Source organism: Arvicanthis niloticus, chromosome 5 (genome assembly GCF_011762505.2).
Source record: "Arvicanthis niloticus isolate mArvNil1 chromosome 5, mArvNil1.pat.X, whole genome shotgun sequence".
Taxonomy (NCBI): Eukaryota; Metazoa; Chordata; class Mammalia; order Rodentia; family Muridae; genus Arvicanthis; species Arvicanthis niloticus.
In genome coordinates this window covers 25517322-25539446 of record NC_047662.1, presented here as the reverse complement: position 1 = coordinate 25539446, position 22125 = coordinate 25517322, and the positions used below count along the sequence as shown (strand labels likewise).

Below are 22125 nucleotides of genomic sequence, written 5' to 3'. Positions count from 1 at the left end.
AAAAAGTAAAAAATAAACAAATAGAGGCTGGAGAGATGACTCAGCAGTTAAGAGAACTGTCTGCTCTTCGAGAGGTCCTGAGTTCGATTCCCAGTAACCACATGGTGGCTCACAACTATCTATACTGGGATCTGATGTCCTCTTCTGGCATGCAGGCAGACATGCAGATAGAGCACTCATATACATAAAATAAATAAATAAATCTCTAAAAAAATAAACAAGTCTTACATTTTGTAATACTTGTATGCAATCTTAGTTACTTTCCATACTGGGGTTAAGGGAGCCCGTGCCTGGTCAGAATGAGAGCAGGGATTCATCTTCGCCAGTGAGAAGAAATAATAAAATGAAATTTGCCTATCTAGAAGCTTCTCCCAGAGGAGATGTGCTTGCTCTCACAAGCCATGTGCTTTCTGGGTTATTAGCTCATTACCCCTCGTCTTTTGTTTGTGTTACTTGCTTGTTTTGCTGTTGTTGTTTGTGAGATAAGGTCTCATATAGCCCAGGCTGGCTTTGAATTTGCTACATGCCTGGTCTACAGAGTGAGTTCCAGGGCAGCCAGGGCTATACAGAGAAACCCTGTCTTGAAAAACCAAAAAAAAAAAAAAAAAAAAAAAAAGAATTTGCTACATGGCCCCAAATAACCTTGAATTTCCTCCTCCCCTTCCCAAATGCTAGAATCATAGGCCTGCATTACTGCACCTGGTTTCCAGTCTCTCCTGTCCCTGACCATGTATATGTGTGTACATGTGAGTGTAGATGTATATATGTATGCACATTGGTGGAAAGACCAGAGGTTGACATCGAGAGTCTTCTGCTTATTTCTCTTCACCTTTCGTTTTCAGGTTTATTTATTTTATCTTATATGTGTGAATGTTTTGTCTGCATATATGTATGTGCACTATGCACCTGCCTGGGGCCTTTGAAGGTCAGAAAAGAGCATCAGATCTCTGGAACTGGAGTTACAAACGGTTGTGACTTACCATGTGGCTGTCGAGAGCCAAACCAACTCTAAGTGCTCTTAACCCCTGAATCTTGAGACAAGACAAGGATTTTGTAACAATGGGGTTTTCCACCGGCACCCCAGTTCCTGAATAACTACTCATTTCTGAGTAAATGCCTAGGCCATATGCTTTAGCTTGTTCTCTGACTAGCTTGTAACTTACATAACCCATTTAAACTATTCCGAGTTCAGCCACATGGCTGGTTTCTTCTCAGTTTCATGAGCCCAGAGTCTGGGCCAAGCATCTTCCACCTCTGACTATCTCCTAGAGTTCTCATCTCTTTCCCAGAACTCCCACCCTTTACTTCCTGCCTTTTGCTAATAGGCCATCTGCTTTTTACTGACAGGTGATGCTTCCACACAGTACACATGAGATTCTCTCTGTAGGCCTTCCACTGAATCTGAAGCTCACTCATTAGGCTAGGCTTTCTGATCAGTGAGCTCCAAGAATCTGCCAGTTTCTGCCTCCTCAGGGCTGGGATGATAGAGAGTTGTTGAGATTATCTGAGTGCTGGGGGATCTGACCTCAGGCTCTCATTCTTGAGTGCTAGACACCATTGACTGAGCTTTGTCCCACCCCTCATTTCACAGTGTTACTTGTAATCTTGTAACTATATAGCGATCAGCTCTTACTTCAACTTCCCGTCTTAAAAGTGACAATACCACCACCCACCCCGGCTTCCCTCAAGGCCACTAAGAGAACCCAACCGGATCAAGCCAGCTCCCATGAAAGTCCAGGATGAGCAAGAGTGAGAAAGAATGTTAGTTTCTCTCTCTTTTTTTTCTTTGACTTTATTTAGTATTTTGTGTGTGTGAACATACATGTATATGCAGATATGTGTGCTCCAGCACACATGTGGAGGTCAGAGGACAGTCTGTAAGACTTGGTTCTCTTTGTCCATTTTGGGGGGCCTTGTTAATCAAACACAGGTCCTTAGAGTTTGGTGGCAAACTAGCTGAGCCATCTAGCCAGCTTGTTAACCTCCATGAAGTAAAGTGCCCAAAGAGGCAGCAGATTTACCACTGGGGTGAAGAAAATGGTTGCTATGCGCCTGTGGGGCAAGAATGGTTTCCTAATCACATTTGCACTTATGTTTGAGAAAGGCTCCTTTGGGAAAGGATGAAACTTTGACACACCTAAAAGCTGGCAACATCATTGCCTTGTTCAAAACAGGCTCATCTCTCTGGATAAAAACTGTCTTTCTACTGACTTAAAAGTCAGGGAGGTTGTATGTGTTCCTATATGCATATGCATTTTATTTTGTTTGCAGTCCTGGGGATTGAGCCCAGAAACTCCTGTCTCTGTACTATAGCCAGCCCCAGATCTCTCCCTTTTCATTTTGGGACAAGGTCTCATTAAATTGCCCAAGCTAGCCTTGAATCCACTGTTGTAGCCTTGATCTTTAAATGTGATCTTCCCAAATAACCAAAGTCACAGTGTTGTTCAATGGGGGGGGGGGGGGGGGGGGAAGGGGGGCTTCAGACTACAAACTTGTTGAAATTTACTTAACCAATCTTATTATTGGATACTTGGGCAATTTATCTTTCCGTTTTAATAAGGTAATCAACATCTTTGTCAGAAAATCATTACATAGTCCTTGGTTGTGCCTTTGAATTCCTATAAGTGGAATTACTAGTCCAAAGGGTATGTTATTGTCAATTTGTTGCCTGGGAGTGGTTTTACCCAGTTACACTCCCACAGGCAATTTCACGGTGCTCAAACAGAGATTCTGGTGTCATTAACTGTCAAAAGCCGAACTAGAACTTCCCACCGGCCCCAGGCTTCCTTCTCGTTTTCCCGCCCACTCCATACACTAGCCGGGAACCTCACGCGCTTTCTTGCCCCAGCTCTTCCCAGGCTGGCCCGCCTCTTCCTCGTTTCCTATTCTGTCCAATCAGAAACAGGATTTTCTCAGTCTCGTCATACGATTGGTTCATGAAAGTGTCTGTCAAGTTTGTGGGCGGGCAGAGAGGGTTGACGGACGCGGCGAGCGACCAGTGCGAGCCCGGAGTAGGCAGAGCGCTGGCCTGGAAGCGCTAGACCTGTGAGGTGTACGGGTGGCTGCTGGAGTGAGGCTTTGGTAGACATGGCTCCCAACGTGTTGGCTTCGGAACCGGAGCGTCCTAAGGGCATCCGGGCCGTGTTGCTGGGGCCGCCCGGGGCTGGCAAGGGGACCCAGGTGAGTGTCCGTTCCGTGCCCGCGGTGGAGCCCGTGGAGCTACAAGGTCAGGGCGGACGGAGAGCCGGAAGCTCCTTTCCCGCCCCGGAGCAGGGTGGTGAGCCCTGGGCCTGCAGGGACCCTCGCGGGGTCTCCGGTTGTGGCGCGGTGTTTAGGGGAGTGTCTCAGTCGCAGTAAGGGGGAGGCTGGGTTGGGGTTCTTGGGGGAACCCAGGGTCGTGTTAGGGCGTCCAGGGGCTGTTAATTGAAAATTGTGAAAAGCAGGGCGATCCCCCTGGCCGAAGCTCCAGATCACAGGCCCTAGTGGGAGAAAGCTTTGGACCAAGACGCCCTCGGAATTGAGAGCGTATTGCCCTGAGTCAGGAATAACTTCCAGGCACAAGGGATTAAAACTTTTTTACTTTTAATGATTAATGACTGGGGGGGGGGGGGTACTAAAAAGTGTCCACGTGGGGCAGAATGGGAGCTGGCATATGCTAATCGAGGCATTCTGCCAAGAGGGAGGCTTGACCTGTGTGAGCCACCAGTGTGGGGGGGATGGGAGAAAGCCTTTCAAGCTCACCAGAAAGCTGGAGGTGAATGTATAGATCCGGTTCATAAACCGCAGGAATCATGGGGGTTATGAGTGAGACAGGGAGTGCTCGTGGAGCTGCATGAGATGGCTCTGATGGTTGTAATTGAGCGATTTAGGGCCGCTCACATGCTGGGTCAACAGGTAAGAAAACAGGCCTAGAGGTCCAGTGACTTTTCAAAGTTAGTAAAATCGGTTTCACAGAGGCTTGTGTCTCCGAAGGATTGGAGTTGCCTTCTGCCCCACTGCAGAGCCTCGCTTGGCATCTGGGCCATAGATCAGGGTTGGGATTTATGCTCGCCCTTAGAATTTGGAAGCTCATATGGTGGATTATCGGTGTCACTTTCTTGCCCAGTCTTTGGCATCAACTACCCACCCCTCACCTCTACCTCCCTCCCCATCAGACCCTAGGCCTTGGGACCTTGGTGATCAGTACAAGGTTGGGTTCCCAAGCAAGCAAATGGGCATGCTGCCCTCCCTCTTCCTGCACTGCGAATTTATTGTTACGTTTTTAAAGATACCTCCTCTCTGTCTCCCTCCCTTTCTCCTTTTCTCTCTCTCTCTCTCTCTCTCTCTCTCTCTCTCTCTCTGACACACATAGGGTGAGAGAGAGTGTGTGTGCAGGGACATGTGTGCCTTGGTGCATACGTGGAGGTCAGAGTGTGACTTGCTGGAATTATTGTCTTTTTTCTACCATGTGGGGCCCAGGGATCCAACCTGGGCCATCCGACTTGATGGCAAGCTACTTTACCTGTGGACCTATGTCACTTGTCCTGATCGCCAAGTTCTCAAAGTTTTGGCAAGCATATCATCATCTCACTCATTGTCGGGCTTGGCATTCCTTTGAGTTAGATGAGTGATACCGATCGATGGAGGGGTGGGTGACCGTAGAAAGGGAGTCTAGAAGGCTTTAGTTAGTTCATTCCCTCTGACTTTACTTCTTCCCCTGGGCCATAGGTCACAAAGGACCGCTGTACCTCCTCTCTGTAAACTTAGGGGTTCTTTTGTAAGGTTTCCCCAGCACCTTGTACTCAGTGGTTTTGACATCTCATGTTCCAGTTGTCATCCCCCTCAGTTATCAGGTAATCCATGGTGTAATCGTGATTGGTCTGGAGTGTGGACAATTTCTACTTCACATTAACTTGGTATAGACAGGATCGCCCATGGTGACAGTGACACTTTTTTTTAAAAAAGTTTATAATGAAGTTGACTGTTTCCAGAAGTGAAACGGACAACTAACTCATCCAGTGGTACATGGGGGCTTTATAGTCTGTGTCTGTGTGCGTCTGTGTGTGTCTGTGTATGTAGAAAGCTGTGTAACTCCTCAGCGTTTCCACCTGGGGAATGTAAAGTTTACAAAGACATTGGAAGATTACGGCCTTTATATTGGGAGCACCCACATATTCCTTCCTAGTTGGTGGTATGGCACATGACAGCTAACCGTGAGCACTGATCACTCAGTAGCATCTCTCTCTGCCCCCCACCCCCCGACTCGGGTGTGATTCAGGCTGATTTATTCAGATTTGGGAGGGCATTATGCCGTGAGCTCATTAAAGACGGTGCGGGAATGGTGGACGTTGATTAGAAGTTTGGCTTGAAGGATGAATATGGCAGCTCATGTCTGTCTGTAGTCCCAGAGACTTAAGGCAGGAGGACACTGAGGAGGCTAAGGCCAAGTCTGATGACAGCCCAGCTAAAGTTTGAGGCTGGCCTGGCTACAAAGTGAGACCCTGTGTCCTAGAACCACAACACTAAGAGCTGGGACTTCAGCAAATACACGGCATTCATTTAACCTTCGTCTGCCTCCCGTTCCACACCAGGAGCCATAAAAATACTGGTGGTTGTAGCTTCATAGTGTTGAACAAAAGTTCACACAAAGCCTGCAGAGTGGCAGCCAGAGGAGCGATCTGCCCACAGACACACCCCATACACAAACTTTTCATTGTAAGTTTTAAATACACATAAGGGAGCAGGTGCAAGCTTAACTACTATGGAGACTGAAACAGGAGGCGCGCAGGTTCAAGTCCTATCTGGGCTAAGACTGAAATCAGCCTGAGCCCCAAAATAGCAAGGCTGGTATCTGTTCACTGGCCGTTCATCTACCTATCTGTGTGAGTTCTTGCATGGAGTCCTCAGAAGTCCACAAGAAGCAAAAGAATGGTGTAATAGGTCCCAGTAACCATTGGCTGATGGTTACTTTCCCATCCACCCTCCTGACAGATTACACTAAAGGAGCTCTAGGCACCTTAGCAGTTTTATAATATATTTTAACGTCTCTAAAACAAATTCTTTTTTAAAAAACATATAAGTTCAATAGCCCCTAAAACTGTAACAGATTTTAATAGTTAATGTTCAAATTTCTATCAGTCTCACACATAAATTTAAGTCATTCTGGTTTTTTTTTTTTCCGTAATCTTTAAAAAAGAGTATTCAGCATGTGTGCAAGGGTGTGTGCATGGGTGAGTGCACATGTGGAAGCCAGAGAAGAACTCGAAGTCATCTCTCCCCTTCCACCATGTGGGTCCCTTATGTTGAACTCAGACCCCAGGCTTGGTGTAGGTACTTTGACCTGCTGAGCCATCTGCCCCTCCCTGTTCCCTTTATGTTGTATTGTGGAAGAAACCTCCTTGTCCTGAGAATCTTGTTCCTTTTCTGAGAATTTTCCGTTATATTCCTTTGGTGTGTTTAACATCTTCCCCTCTTCCATTTTCTGAGATATTGTTTGCTGTGTCTAGTTTATCCTTCTCTGTTTTTTGGCCTGGTTCCCCAGGTGCTGCCATGCCCTGGCCTCTGTTTGGACACCTCCAATACTGTTTGTCTGTGAGGGGTTAGGAACTGTTGCTATCTGTTGCCTAAGCCTAGCAATTAATTACAGGTGGCAAAACAGTACTGACCCGTTGTATTTTTCCTTTTCCACTCCTTAGCTGAAATTATCTCTTTTCTTCTCTCCTCCCTTGTCCCCTCCCTCTTGCGTTTTTTTTGAGACCAGGTCTCAGCAGGTAGCCCAGGCTGGCCTGGAACTCAAACTGCTCCTTCCTCAATGTGGGATTCCAAGCGTGCATCCCAGCTAGTGATTGGCTTGTTTATCTATAGAGAGAGACTGCACCACCTAGGTTCCCCCTGCCCTGTGGTTTATAGAGTCCGTTTAAACGTTTGTTTTGTCCCCCTCTTTGTCAGCTGTCCACATAATGGGTTGACTGGAATGTTGTCAGTTGAGAAATATAAACAAGAAGTCACAACTTGTTTTTCTTGGGAAGATCAGAAGATCTGAGAGCAGTGCTCCTCCATTCCTGTATGGCAGGAGTCACTTGTAGCTGAGTGGTATTTCTGCTTCGGCTGATCCCTTCATAGAATTCCCGTCTCTGCATACACTGCCCAGTCCACATCAGCAGCTGTTTACTCCTGACCTGTCCAGTGGTATTTATGTTTCCTTCCTACCACTTCCTCTTGTACCAGTATGATTCCATGTTACATGATTTATGTCAACATGGCTGAGGTTATATTTTCGTTAAAATTTTCTGAGCTAGGAGATGGCTCAGTGGACACTTTTTTTTTTTTTAGACAGGCTCTCTAGCTGGCCAGTGAGTCCCAGGGATCTGTCTGTCTGACTCCCCAGTGCTGGGATTATAAGCATACACTCAGTTTGTTGTGGAGTTAGAGTCTGGGTTATTGTACTTAGAAAGCTAGTGGTTTTCCAGCTGTGCTATCTCCCCAGCTCCATATTACACCACAATTGAGAGCCTGCCACAGGACTCCAGCCTATCTGTAGTCTTCAGTCTGGGCGGGGCGGGGCGGGGCGGGGCGGGGCAGGGCATGCTCCCACATGACTAGCAGTAAACTAAGACAGAGTCCCCCACCTGGCTATGGTGTGTTGTTCTTGCGGCTCTAGAGTCACTGGAAGTGACTTAGCAGCCTACCTCCACTGAACACCTGAGTTACAGAGCAGCTTTTCTGTCTGGTGTTTAACCCTGGCTTCTGTGAGTTATCTGCTCGTTAATTTTAATAAACACAGAGTAGATTGGCAGGAAGCTCCATTCCTTGGGTGTGTGTCCACAGTGCAGCCGGCTTTCCATCATCAGCCATTGCTGACCTTCATTTTCCCGGGTGTGGGTGCTGTCTCTAAATCCGTCTCATTGGGTTCCATTTCCCTAGGAGGTGATTTCTTCACCTTGGTGGAATTGGTCTGTGAATCACAAACCAGAATTTCTTGCATGGAGTCCCATCTATTGTTTTGTCCCATGCACCCAAGAAAACACCCAGCGAACTAGTTTAAACAGGGATCCCAGCTACTACCTCTATAAACCACTGAAGGGAAAGCTGAGCGCCCGTGAGGGCAGAACAGATCAGGAGTATCGGAGACTTTTCCCATTTAAACCACACCAGACTCTGAGTGTGCACATGTGTTTGTTTGATGTTGTGGAGAAATCTAAATGTGTGGTGATGGGGGCGGGGGGGGGGCGCATGTATGGCTCACCACCGAGCTACATCTATTCCAGCACAACCTGTGAGCTTTGGGATCTGGGTCTCCTATTCCTTCATTTTCCTGACTCAGGGTTCATGAAAGAGACATGAACAAATATTTCCTTTCCATCTGAATAAGTTGAACTATGGCGGCCGTTGCTGTGACAGCTAGTGCTCACTGAGGTGCTTATTACCTGACTTGAGCCCTCACTCTTAGCCAAATGGCCATATTGAGCCAGCTGGGGCAGATACTTGTCTGTAGTTGAAGGCACTCAGGAGGCAGGGGAAAGAGCTCATGAGGCCAGCTTGAGCTATGTAGTAAAACCAAGTCACAAACTAGAACCCCTCCCTCCTAAAACTGATGTAAGATGGTTACTGTAGAAATGACCAGCCTGCACATCTTGTCTGTGCATCAAGTCATTTTCTGAGTGGATCGTGTCCTTCATGTTAAACAGATGTGGAAACCGCTCTGGGTCTGGGAGAAGGCAAGCGATTTAGCCAAGATACTGCAGCAGTTCTGCCTTGCCTCCCCCAGCCAGGCTTAGTGGCCACAGCATACCACAGTAACAGATTCCCTCTGTGGCAGACACTCAGCCAGGTCTTGGTCCATCAGTTTTTCTAAATATCACAGCAGCTACGTGAAGTATTGTGTGGCTGCTGAGTTTGCTCTCAGTTGTTACAGGCAACGTGAGCTTGTGTTTCAGTGGTGTGGTTAGTGGGAATAGCTAGTATTTATGATGGCTTCCCGTGTGCTAAGTGTATCCAAGTACTTTCATGCATTATCACATAATCATGTAATTCTCACAAGAGCCCTGCTGTTGCTTTACATTGGGATGAAAGGTAAGATGCTTTTACTTCTGTTAGAAGTAAGAAAGTAGACTTTGACTAAGTTCACACAGCCAGTAAATGCCAGGCCAGAGTCAGACCCACAGCCTAAAGCCTTAACTCTTTCTTGTTGATTTTTGTCTTTGGCTCCACAGGCACCCAAATTGGCTGAAAACTTCTGTGTGTGTCATTTGGCCACTGGGGACATGCTGAGAGCCATGGTAGCTTCTGGCTCAGAGCTGGGGAAAAAGCTGAAGGCGACAATGGATGCTGGAAAACTGGTGGGTCTGGTCATACTGGGAGTGTTGCTTTTCCTTTTCGTGGGTCCAGAATGCTGTGGACCTTTCCCCCAGCTGCTGGGGCTGCTTGGCCCTCAGTTCATTAAACATTACTTTCTCACTCATCATAGACACATTTGAAGACTTTACTATACATGACACAGAACATTTCCACCATCATAGAAAGTATCCTCAGTTCTGTGTGCCAGGGTTTCTAACAGACTGGAAGGTATTAGGAATCTTGAACACTGCATAGTGTTTGGTTTATTCTGGATTTATGATTTCCTCAGAACTTACTTATATAATTTTATTTTTTTGTGTGCACAGACAAGCTCTTTTCACAACTATCTTCCCAGCCCTATTCACAGTATTTTTTTTTTTTTAATGAAATATAATTACAAGGGCTAGAGAGATGGCTCAGTAGTTAAGAGCACTGACTGCTCTATCAGAGGATCTGGGTTTGAGTCCCAGCATCCACATGGCAGCTTACAAGTATCTGTAACTTTAGTCCCAGGAGATCTGACATTCTCTTCTGACCTCGCACGTAGTGCACAGACATGCCTGCAGACACATGAATAATAAATTCTAAAAATTTAAACGTGGCTGTGTGTGTGTGTGTATGTATGCATGCGTCCGTGCGTGCATGCCTGTGTGTATGAGTGCTTGCCAGCCAGACATGGTGGCACACACCTTTAATCCCATCACTGAGAAACAAGCAGGCAGTTCTCTGAATTTGAGTTGCAGGTCAGTCAGGGCTATACAGTGAGACCTTTTCTCAAAACAATATATTTATATGTACATAGACACATATATAATTACATCATTCTCCCCATTCCCTTTCCTTCAGCCAGCTCCTCCCATGTTTTCACTGTATTCTTGAAGATAATTTACTCAGACTTAACATAACAAATTGAAACTGCTGTTCCTAGGACAAGACTTAGGCACGTATGCAAAGGAAGACTCAGGAGACCGTAGAAATGTTTTAAAGCTCTCTTGGGGCTCACTGCTCTGTATTCCTAACAAGGGAGTTTCTTGGCAGGTGTGGAAAAGTAATCTTGTGTAATAACCCAGTAAACGGCCTGATTTGACAAACACAGTGAACTGACGAATGTTTGCTTGAGGCCAGATCTTGCTTCTAACATTGATTCTGGAACCTGACGTCTGGTAACACTTTCAGAAGATATTTTGTTCTTGAACCCAGTAGGCAGGTGCTGTAGCACCAAGCCACACTGCAGTCTGTCCGACCCTTTGCTTTGTTCCTGTGTTTAATTTTCTAAATTACACTCTGTCAATGTGTGCATCTGCCTGGGCCAGCAGTCATGTGGAGGTGAGGGCAGCTTTTGGGATCAGTTCTCTCCTTCCACCATGAACCCTGAGTTCAAGCTCAGGTTTTCGGGTGTTGGTAACAGGCACTACTCCTCATGAGCCATCTCATTGCCTGTTGGTGCTTTTGAAGCAAGATCTGGCATGTGTGTTTGGTTGGCCTGGCACTTAAGGTGTGTCCCAGGCTGGCCTCTAACTCAGCCTGCTGCACTGAGATTACAGGCATGACCACCACACCTGGTTTCTCTGCTCCCTTTTTTTATGTGTATGTTGCTTGACTAGAATCTGAACTTTGTTTTTATCCCCCAAATTACCTTCTGTTAGGCCTGGAGATCCCAGAGCAATACCTGTCTGCCCAAACATTGCTTTCCAGCTTCCCTTTTATGACAGTGAGGCCATGAATCAAGCCAGGATGGTAGATAATTTGGACTTTGAGTTTTGGCAGAAAGTTCTGTGTGAGAGGAAATTGGGATGTTACTTATCTCCGCCTACAGCTGCAGGCTGCACTTTGTCCCCAAGTTCACAGCTGTTCTGAAGATGAAAGCTTTAGCTGCCAAGGTTGGCGGCCTTTACTGTATGTAATACAGATGGGAGCTCCTCTCTCTTTAAAGGCTCTGGGGGAAAGTTCTTTTTAATGCTGTGAGACATTTTTGGTGGGATTTTTGTTTTGTTTTTGTTTTTTTGTTTTTTGAGACAGGGTTTCTCTGTATAGCTCTGGCTGTCCTGGAACTCACTCTGTAGACCAGGCTGGCCTCAACTCAGAAATCTGCCTGTGTTTGCCTCCCAAGTGCTGGGATTAAAGGCATGCGCCACCACTGCCCGGCTTTGGTGGGATTTTTGTAGAGACTTGGACTACATTGTGGTGGCTTTTTATTTCCTTGTTTCTGATCCAATATTGCCAATTCAGTGCAGTTCTTTCTCAGTCCCGATAAATATCAAAGCCACGTGTCCGTCATGCTGTTAGTCTGGTGAACTTGTAAATCAGGGAAGGTTGGTACCTCCCCGAATTCTGGTTAAATACTATTTATTCCCTTCTGGTTCTCGGGTGATGTCTCTGCCAGGTACCCTCATCATCTTGAGGGCAGCTTGTTGCTGACAACAGACTATGGATCCCTCTTCCCTTACCAGGTTTACTGAAACCCAGTAGAGTTACAAGGGGAGAGCTATGTCTGTGGCCACTGCAGAGCTGTGTAAGAGAGTAATGCAGATGCAGCCTGTACTGGTCAGCTTTGCGTGCTGTGATAAATACCTTGGAGAAACCAGCTGAAGAAGAGGATGCTGTTTTAGCTCAGTTGTAGTCCACGGTTGCTTGGTGCCAGTACTCCTGAACCTGTATGGAACCGTTGCAGAAGACGTGGTAGAGCAAAGCTGTGCACCCTATAGAGGCAGAGAGAGAGTGGACAAGAGTGCGTGCTGCTCAACAAGGTGGCTCAGCAGTAAAAGTGAGCTGCTCGAGCCTGATGACCTGAGCTCGGTGCTGAGCCTGCAGAGGTGGACGGTGAGGACTGTGCCTTCCCTACCTGTCCTGCCTGCATACCTGTAAGTGAGGTTTAAAATATGGTATTGGAGATCAAGCCTTCAACACGTGAGCTTCAAGGGGGTACATTTAAGATCCAAATTGACATGGAGGCCCCCGACATTTACTCTGCTTTTGCTTCTGTGGAGTCAAGCTGACTTGCTGTTTAGTAACAAGTCATTATACACAATACACTTTTGACTTTGTGTTTGAGGTATATCACCCACTTGACAGATTTGAACCCAAGGCTCTTTTCTTCTAGGTGAGTGATGAGATGGTTGTGGAGCTCATTGAGAAGAATTTGGAGACTCCTTCATGCAAAAATGGCTTTCTTCTAGATGGCTTCCCTCGGACTGTGAGGCAGGCTGAAATGGTAGGTAGTGTTGGTGTGGCTGTTGCATGAAGCCAAGTGCCTGCCCTTTGTATTAGTCACTGTGAGGTGACGGGTCTGATTAAGCTTAGGTGAGTCACACACTCTTTTACAGCTTGATGACCTCATGGAGAAGAGGAAAGAGAAGCTCGATTCAGTCATTGAGTTCAGCATCCAAGACTCCCTGTTGATCCGGAGAATCACTGGAAGGTATATGTCCCTGAAGATGCCTTTGTGCTTCCCCAGCTTTCTGGGCAGGAGCTCAGTGCCCCGTGTGATCGTATATGTCCCCTGTTCCTCCCAGATCCATCCCTCTAGCCTTATACTCAGACGCTCCTCCCCTTTTAATAACGACCCACCAATTTTTGCTGCTTATACTTATGGGTATGGGGTCATCCACTGGAGTGTAGTCCACCTACCAGGGGCCATACCCTTAAAGAAACCAGCTTTCGTAGCTCCTCAGTTAGAAGTAGGGAGCTCGTGAGCCCCGCCTGGCCCGTGCTAGAATGTTGACTAGCTGATCTTGTACTGGTCTTGTAATGTGAGTTCATGAGCTCTTGGAGAATAGCAGAGTGATGCCAATTTCTGATCTCAGAGTAATGTATGAGATGTGGGTGGTTCTGTAGTAGGAAAAAGAGAGTCTGGGGAGATGGAGAAGGCTGCTGAGGAGAGGTAGGCCATCCACTCAACCTTCTTGAATGAGGATAATTTCAGTGATGATTTTCCAGAAGGGAGTAGAATTAGGAATGAGTTGGTTAGGGGAGGGGCTCAAGGTGCAGCCTGTGATAGACTTGTTGACCCACGGGAGGAGGTGTGCATTGGAAGCTGGAATGACGTTGGGAAGAAAGCATGGGTTCAGGGGGAGATCTGCAGTACTGAGAGGAGTGGGCTTCACAGAGCTTAGGAGTCATCACACGGTCTGGAGCTACAAGGTAGTGGAGCAAAAACAGCATTCTAAACATTTTACCTTGGTGCTGACGACAGATTGGGGTGAGGGTGGGTGGGGAGCCTGCTCATAGTCACATGACATGATGGAGACTTCTGACTAGCTGGGTGGCAAGGAGTGAGTGGGAATCCCAACAACAAGCTGCAGGATATCAGAGAGGCAGGAAGGAGTGTGCTGCCTTCTCAGAAGACTCTGCCTCACAGGTCTGCCAGACTAGTGAGGAGTTATCCAGGCATATGCAGCAGCTGTGTGGTGGGACTTGAACTCTGCCTTGCTGATGGGTGCAACATGAGGCAGGCACTGAGGACTTAACAAGGATTTCACTGTGACCTCAGCTCTAGTGAGCTTCAGTTATCAGTCTGGTTTTTTGAGACTGTTCACAGAAGTTTGAGTTCTGTTTTTCACATATTTGCCATTGGCTCTCTAGTGTCACCGCCCTGATGTCCAGTAGCAACTCACTGATGAAAAAAACAAGGGTTTAAAACAGCGGTTCTGAACCTGGGGGTCTCAACCCCTTTGGAAGTCGAATGACCCCTCACAGGGGTCACCTTGAAAATACAGATATCTACATTATGCCTCCTAAAAGTAGCAAAATTACAGCTATGAAGTAGCAATGAAAATACTTTTATGGTTGGGGGGTGGGGGTCACCACAACACGAGGAGCTGTGTTAAAGGGCCACAGCATTAGGAAGGCTGAGAACCACTGCTCTAGACTGTCACGCTCCAGGTCGGTGGTGAAGAAGCCCTAACTGTCTAGAGAACTGGGAGATCAAGCTTTCTTTCATTTACATTTGGTTTTCTTCATGGGCTTATGCTTTGTGTTCTTAAAAATGATGTTTCTAAATGGCTAAAGAGTAGCATAGCATGTGTAATCAGGGCTGAGGGAATCTGGCTGGGTTTTGAGGGGCAGCCTAGGGATACAGAGAAAAGAGAGTTGTTTGTTGTAGCCTGGCTGTTAGATGGCCCCTGTTCTCTAGAGGATAAATGCCAGTGGTTCGTTTGTTTGCCCCTAGTCCTTTCCAGAGGTGCTTCAGGTGAGGCCAAAGGCCAGTGCTCTCCCTCTCCTCCGCATCCTACTGGATGCTGTTTCTGAATGGATCAACCAGAGAAAGCTTTTCAGGACTCACATGGTGGAGGACACAACTCCATCATAAGTAGTTGCTGTCACCAGCCTGCTTCAGTGTAGCTTCATCACAGCTGGTGTTCTGTGCTGAGACCACAGCCCTACCAGTACTCTTTTCTCCTTATCTAATGTAAATGGATCATCCTATCTCTCCCAAAATATGTAGTATCACAGAGAAACCCTGTCTCGAAAAACAAAACAGAAAAAAAAATGTAGTATCACCCTATGGCTAGGACTTCAACAGTATGAATGGAACTTCCCATATAATAGACAAAATATGTTCTCCTCAACCTCTATATATCTTACATTCCTTATTTCAAACAAAAACACCCACCCAGCAATAACAAAGAAAATACAGAGCTCAGGATTGGCTGCTGTTCAGAGTGCGGGTACATGACTGCGGGTGACTACAGGTGAGAAAACCATCTGATCTTGGCACTGGAGTCACAGGTAGTTGTGAGCTACCCCACATGGGTACTGGAAACCAAACTCAGGTTCTCTACGGGAGAGCAAGCATTCCATTCCTACTGCTGAGCCTCCTTCACCCTGTCTCTATTGTGTTTATGCATGGTGTGGGGGGTGTGTACTGCATGCTACAGCTCACATGCAGAGACCAAGAGCCAGTGCTCTACCACGTGGGCCCCAGGAACTGATCTCAGGTCATCAGGCTTGGTGTCGAGGGCCAGTGAGCCTGCCCCCACCTGCTGCTGTTGTCAGTTTACTTTGTTTTGTTTTGTTTACTTTGTGTTTTTAAGACAGGATCTCAACCATGTAGCGCAGGCTAGCCTTGAACTATGGAAATTTTCCCACCTCAGCTTTCCCAAATTCTGGGAATATAGGCGTGAGCTACCACACAACTTCCTTCTTTGTTTTAAGATGGAATCTGACTGTGTTGCCCGAGCTAGTCTCAAAATCCTGGGCCAGTGTTTCCTCCACTTTAGCTTCCCTGGTAATTGAGACCATGGGCACATACTACTGTGTCCGTCCCTCTTTATGATTGGTTTAATATGTCCTTTCTCTAATTCTTTGAGCATTGCCTAGTCTTACTTAGGCTGTCATTTATCTGTGTGGTCATAGGGGTGTGCACCTTTGTCTGCATATCTATAACATTGTTTTATGTGTTTGCGTTATAACCAAATTAGATTAGAAAACAGTGCAACCAGGAGTGTGCTTGTGATCTAAGACATCTGTGGGGCTGGTGCACAAGCAGGCACATGTTTGTGATCTAAGACGTCTGTGAGGATGTAGCACAAGGAGCGTGAGCTCAAGTCTGGCATAGGCTATGTACCAAGCCCTGTCTTTAATAAAAGGAGATGAAGAGGATAGGGTTAATTTCTGCTGAGTTCTCCAACACTGTACAAATCTTGTCAGGGGCTGTCGTGTTTCTTGTAGCTGTTGATCTCTGCTAAGTGCTGCCGTGGCAGAGACTGTGACCCATCACTTTGTAAACAGCTGGATTCAGAATAAGTTCTGGTTGCAACTACAAACTTGTTTAGCAAATAGGTCTGAGTAGAATGGATGGCTGTGTGTGCCAACATCAGAGTCCTTCCAAGACCTGGATGAGGTAGGATTACTAGGAGCTTTCCTGCTTGGACGAAGCAAAAACCATTCTGCTGTTGGCATTTTCCTAAACAAGACGTAGCAGTAGCAGGTCCTGTACTAGAAGGCCAGTCATTTCCCTAGGTGTGGGTGTGAGGTGCCCGCTGGGTTCTCTGCTGATTTAAAGTCTTCCCTTCAACTTCTCTCTCTCTGCTTGTCATTCCAGAGTCCCTGGAGTACCAAGGTATTTCCAGGCAGCCTGACTCATGATCATTTGCTGTCTTGCAGGCTGATTCACCCTAGCAGTGGCCGGTCCTACCATGAGGAGTTCAACCCTCCAAAGGAGCCCATGAAAGACGATGTGTGTAAACTCAGGAAGGGTTGGCTTGGGTGGGGTTGGTTTTACTTAACCAGAAAATATCACTGTCTTGTAAATGAGATGGCTGGTGACAGATCTGGTCAGTGTCTCCCGGGTGGCTTTATGCTTGTCCTTTGTCACAGCAGTCCCTTCCTAGTACCATGGCCACCTAAGCAGTCGGCTAGTCAGAGAGTGTTTCCAGGAGCTGTCACTGAAGAGAACTTTGTTGACTATTGTGCTCCAGAATGCCCTGCTCGTGGGGTATTTGGTGACTGCCGCCCTGGGTCTCATCTATAGTCCCTGTTCATTTGCTAGATGGAGTCTCATGGTCTGCTGTAGAATATGCAGGCAAATGTCCTGGGCTTACCCTTTTCACGTGAGACGAGTCCAGATTGTCCAGGATCTACAAATGGAGGTTGCATTTCAAACATTGACAAATCTACCAGAGCCCTTTCTCATCTCACTGCAACTAAGACTGGAGTTGCTTATATGCTGGGGCTTCGATCTTCCGACTCAAAGTGCTTGTCTTAGAACTTGAACAGCCTGAGCACAGAACAAGTGGAGAGAGGGCATCACTGCTTCTGGACCTCTGCTTCTGCCGTAGCACAGTTCTTCACTAGAGAAACTCTAGATTGACTCTCTTGCCCTGAGTGGCTTTGGGACCAACCAGGCAGCATCCCAGGCAGAGTGGCCACATCTCATGACAGTCCCTCCTGCTGTTCCTTGTTGTTCTCAGATCACTGGGGAGCCCCTGATCCGCAGGTCAGATGACAACGAGAAGGCCTTGAAGACCCGCCTGGAGGCCTACCACACTCAGACCACTCCGCTCGTGGAGTACTACAGGAAACGGGGCATTCACCGAGCCATCGATGCATCCCAGACCCCTGACGTCGTGTTTGCGAGCATCCTGGCAGCCTTCTCCAAAGCCACATGTAAAGACTTGGTCATGTTTATCTAATGTTGGGTCTGAAGGGTCTCTCTTCTTCCTCTCTGTGAAAGGAATGGGTGGTCATGGCTAGGTAGGTGGAGGGGACATCCTTTTTCAGACAGCAGGGTTATCTTCTAATGTACTGATTAAAAAGCACTTATTTGATGTGCCTCCTATGTGCAGCACTCATCTGTGTGTGTGTGTATGGTGTGAGTGTGTGCTCATCTGTGTGTGTGTGTGTGTGTGTGTGTGTGTGTGTGTGCTCATCTGTGTGTGTGTGTGTGTATGGTGTGAGTGTGTGCTCATCTGTGTGTGTGTGTGTGTGTGTGTGTGTGTGTGTGTGCTCATCTGTGTGTGTGTGTGTGTGTGTGTGTTAGAATGTGTGCTCATCTGTGTGTGTGTGTGTGTGTGTGTTAGAATGTGTGCTCATCTGTGTGTGTGTGTGTGTGTGTGTGTGTGTGTGTGTGTGGTAGAATGTGTGCTCGCTCTTACATTCTGAATCTTGTTTTACCAGCTGTTTTCTTTTCATTGTTTTAAGAAAATTAGCATACAGAGTATTACATATCAGATACTATTATGACTTTTTTTTCCCCTTGAGTTGGTTTCTGTGTATCCCCATCTGTCCTGGAACTTGCTATATAGACCAGGCTGGTCTCAAGCTCACTGATCCGCCTGTCTCTGCCTCCTGAGTGCTGGGATTAAAGGCGTGCGCCACTCTGTCCAGCTTCATTATAATATTTTTTAAACAAGATGTGTTTGAGTAGACTTTCCTCCCCCTCCTTCACACACACACACACACACACACACACACACACAATTTGTATTAGCCACACTCTTAATTCTATTTTTTGGCTAAAATAAACTGCTCAGTATTTATCTGCCAGGCACCCCAGTTACAAAGCTTCATAGTACTTACCACAAGCAGCTGACTCCAAGTCTAGGGTCACATGAAGTCAGGCCATGTCACAGTTCCTGATGTACGTTCTTGACAGGAAACAAAAAGCCACAACAGTGGGTACATAGGGATCATTAATTCTTTTCCCCTTAAATGGAATTTAAAAGATATTACAGATTCCAGACACTGCTAGGACAGGACATCCATGTGGAAGAGTGACGAGGTTGGACTGGTTTTATGATCCACACCACGGTGCTGTTCCGATCACATGGGACTTCCCTTTACACAGTGAGCTGTTGTCAAAGAATTGTGCCAGGTAGAAGGTCCTTTGGGATTCAGATTGTCTCTGAACGTTGGACTAGGTTAACCGAGAATGGCCATGTCTGTTTCCCCAGACAGACCCAGTTAGGGAGGTTTGGTTTTGTTTGCCTGTTTCCAGGGGCGAACCAAACAGTGACTGGGGATAATCTCTTTGGATTTATTTGAACACAAGATATAAAACCCAAATCAGATGCATCCCTTTCAAATTTAACCCTTTACCCCATATTTCATGATGGGTAGCATCACCCCAAAACAAGACCACTTATGAGCATTACAAGTTTCTATTTGTAACCTTAGCTCCCATAATTATGAGTGTCCTGTGGTCTTTGCTGTGCCTTTTGGTCTCTGGTTGCTTTGTGACAGATAAATTAGTGGGCTGCTGTGACAAGACCTCAAAGCCTTTAGCCTCTGGAAAAGCCATTAGAAAGTCAGTGCTGTGGCCAGTAAATAATGTGGCCTCCTCAGCATAGCCTCCTGCTGACTCTAAAGTGCTTGGTCCCCGTCTGGACTGAGTTCTCCTACTGTCTGAGTTTGTCAGAGGGCTTGTCTCCACATGGAAACTGTGGGTACGTGGGCCCTCTTGCTTCCCTTTTGGCCTCCAAGTGTTTGCTGCCACTGCCCGGCCTTGTTTCCTTGGCTTTAAGCTAATTCTGTCTGCTCTTAACAGAAACCCAGTCTGGCTTTGTGTGCTTCTGGAAAGCACATGACTGCTGGGAATAGACAAGGGAGAGGAGTGAAACCAAAACTATCATCTGGGCCTGCAGGAATATGCGCTCTTTTCTCTGGAGGGGGCTGGTTCTGTGCATCCTGCTGTTGACTTTTCCTGACCTAAAACAGCTGTAGGCACTTGACCTCTAAGTACAGGCCCCTGAGTGGTTGCTAATGAATGTGACTGATCTGTGCACAGACATTTGCCACCTGTCCATATACATACATACATATATATATATATATATATATATATATATATATATATATATATATATTCATTCATTCATGTATGCACATACACCAAATGCATGTGACATTTGGGCTTCAGGTAAGAGCCGGAAAACCCTAGGGGTACATGCTCGCTGGTGGTGGTCAGGATGGTATTTTTGCTTTAATTGCAGAGTTGTAACCTCAGCGGGTATGAGAGCTTTCAGAAGCCTGGCAGAGAAGTGTCCAGGATTTGATGATCTGGTTGCATGGCAGAGTCTTCCCTGATGTTTGCTTGTTTGTTTTAAAAACCCATTTTGTTCTTCTTGTTTCCTCTCTATTTCAGCCTAGTAACAGAAGGCCAGGCGAGACTGCACCACTGCTCATCTCCCCGCCGTGTGATCCCTGCTCTTAGGTGCTGGGCAGAAGGGAAGAGGGTGGTCATGGGAAGGAAGGAAGGATGGATGGATGGATGATGGATGGATGGATGGGAGGTGGGGAGGGACTCAAGAGATTAGGAACAGTGGCAGTGTTATAATTAGTAAGATTTTTTTTTTTACACATAGGTGAGAATTTTTAAAGTATAAGCAAGAGAAAAAATTAATTTTTTAAAAGAACTGTGATTGGAGGGCATTGGTGCAAATAAGGAGACATGGTATTATTTTTAAGCAATCAGCCTCTCGTTTCCTCTGGACCACAAAGCTAATGCTTTCTAAGAGACCTCAACTTCTACATAAGAACCTCACGGATCACCAGGCCAAGAACACAGCAGTCGGACCAGGCCTGTGTATCCTGTGCAGAGGAGGAACTGTTGACTGACGGTGGCTCCCCATCCCATAAAGTTAGAGACTCACCTGCACGGACAGAAGAAACGGTGTAAGCTGGTTCAGCAGATCGTTTTTACTGGAATTGTGGGGAGCAAGGGGACACAGATCTCACACTTAGGACTTCAAAGTTGCCTGCTCTGGTGACAAAGCCTTTAGCCACCCAGCACACACTAGTCTTACAACCTTGCCTTCAGTCATCTACGGGACCCTTTTAAGTAACTGAACGAGGCCTGGGAATGTAGCTCAGTGGCGTGTGTGTACCTGGCGCTGTACAGCCCTGGCTTCAGTCCTCTACAGGAAGGGTTGGGAAAAAGCTAAAATGTCTTAAGCTAAGTCATCCAAAGATTGTCCTTCTCACCCTCAAATCCTGGGACTGGGATTGCCCGGCAACACTGTGATGTATTTTTCAATGAGGTGCCTTTCCTAACTGACCAAATGCTGCCATGTTTGGCTCTGGAGTCAATAAAATATGTTGAAAATTTTTATCCCTGTTGTGGCATTTTTTGAAGAATTCTGGACTACAAGACCAAAAAAAAAAAAAAAAAAAAAAAAAAAATGATGTCTAACTCTGGACCTGTTTTTAAAGCTGGTTCTCAGGATGGCTGGCACGGTGTTCTGGAAGTACACATGTGCACTCCTAAGAGGAGCCTGCACCCTTCCGACCATCCATCATCCATCAGCCCCTGTGGTGGATGACAAACCCCAGTGGTTAGTCACATACTTCATTTCTGTCTCATTTGAAAAAAGGCCTTGGTGCTGCCTTAAACAAAGTCTGTAAGAAGCCAGCCCTTGGCTTAGTGCCCACCACAGCAGGCATCAGATAAACCTTGGGTCAGAACATACACAGACAAGTATCTGCTTCCTGCTGAGCTGGGTAATTAGGAGGACAGTTGTCCGAAGCCTGGCAAGCCTGTGCTTCTAATGCGTAAGTCACATCGGCTGGCCACCTTCCCAGCTGCTGCTGTTAGCACCCTTGGTTGTCTCTTTGTGCGTCCTGTTGGAAATCCGTTTACTTCCCAGCAAGAGCGGGCTTAAGCCATCGGTGTAGAGGGAAGGGTTTGCTCTGGAAAGTTGCCTCTGCCAGTGAGGTTTCTGAGAAATTGCTGCTCTTCCCGAAACCTGGGTGAACTGGCTGGAAGCGCCATGGTTCTTCAGGCATCTTGTGACTCTGGCATATGAAATTCTGTGCTCCCTGAGCCAAAACACTCTCCCCCCCCCCCCCCCCGTCTGTTTTGAGTGCCCCACCTCTGGTGTGGTGTTGACATCATGACTGCTTTGCTCAAATCTTTGCATTCTCTGGACTGTATGAATGTCTGAATTTTTTTTTTTTTGGCTTTTCTTGGTTGTCATGTACAACTAAGAATAAAATGTCTGTCAGACCTACCTGGGAAATGGCACAGCGTGTCCAAGAAGGATAGACTGAGCTATCGGTATGTGCTGCCTTTGGCCTTGGTTTCCTCATTGTATCAGGAGTGCTGAAGAAAGATTGACATTGAACCAAATATCACACAGGCCTCATACTCTGCTCTATTCCTGTCACCCTCACTGAGACGTCCTGCAGTGGAAACCAGCCTCCTGCTTGACAGGTGAAGAGTTCACGAGTCAGGAAGGGGTCCTCTGTCTCACAGTCACAGTTGGAGCTCTCTTCAGCACGACTGTCCCTATGACATTGCCGAAATGATCAGTGACGTGTACGGCTGTGTACCAAGAAGGTCCTCCCCGGCATGAGCTCTTTCTCACAGTCCCT

At 46.8% G+C, this 22125-nt stretch overlaps 1 protein-coding gene across 3 annotated transcripts; it reads left to right on the top strand.

Moving 5' to 3' along the window:
- The first annotated feature begins 2982 nt into the window (after positions 1-2982).
- Ak2 (adenylate kinase 2) lies at positions 2983-20863 on the top strand. 3 transcript variants are annotated; one of them, XM_034503250.2, is made up of 7 exons: positions 2983-3180; positions 9192-9317; positions 12416-12526; positions 12639-12733; positions 16420-16492; positions 17226-17421; positions 19898-20863. In XM_034503250.2, the coding sequence occupies exons 1-7, from the start codon at positions 3088-3090 to the stop codon at positions 19900-19902; spliced, it is 699 nt and encodes a 232-aa protein (XP_034359141.1). In that variant the 5' UTR covers positions 2983-3087; the 3' UTR covers positions 19903-20863. The 3 variants fall into 3 exon arrangements, with proteins under 3 accessions (XP_034359141.1, XP_034359140.1, XP_076790274.1); XM_034503249.2 differs by lacking the exon at positions 19898-20863 and having other exon boundaries at positions 3001-3180; positions 17226-17582; XM_076934159.1 differs by lacking the exons at positions 2983-3180; positions 19898-20863 and adding an exon at positions 3765-3894 and having other exon boundaries at positions 17226-17582.
- The last annotated feature ends 1262 nt before the right edge of the window (positions 20864-22125 follow it).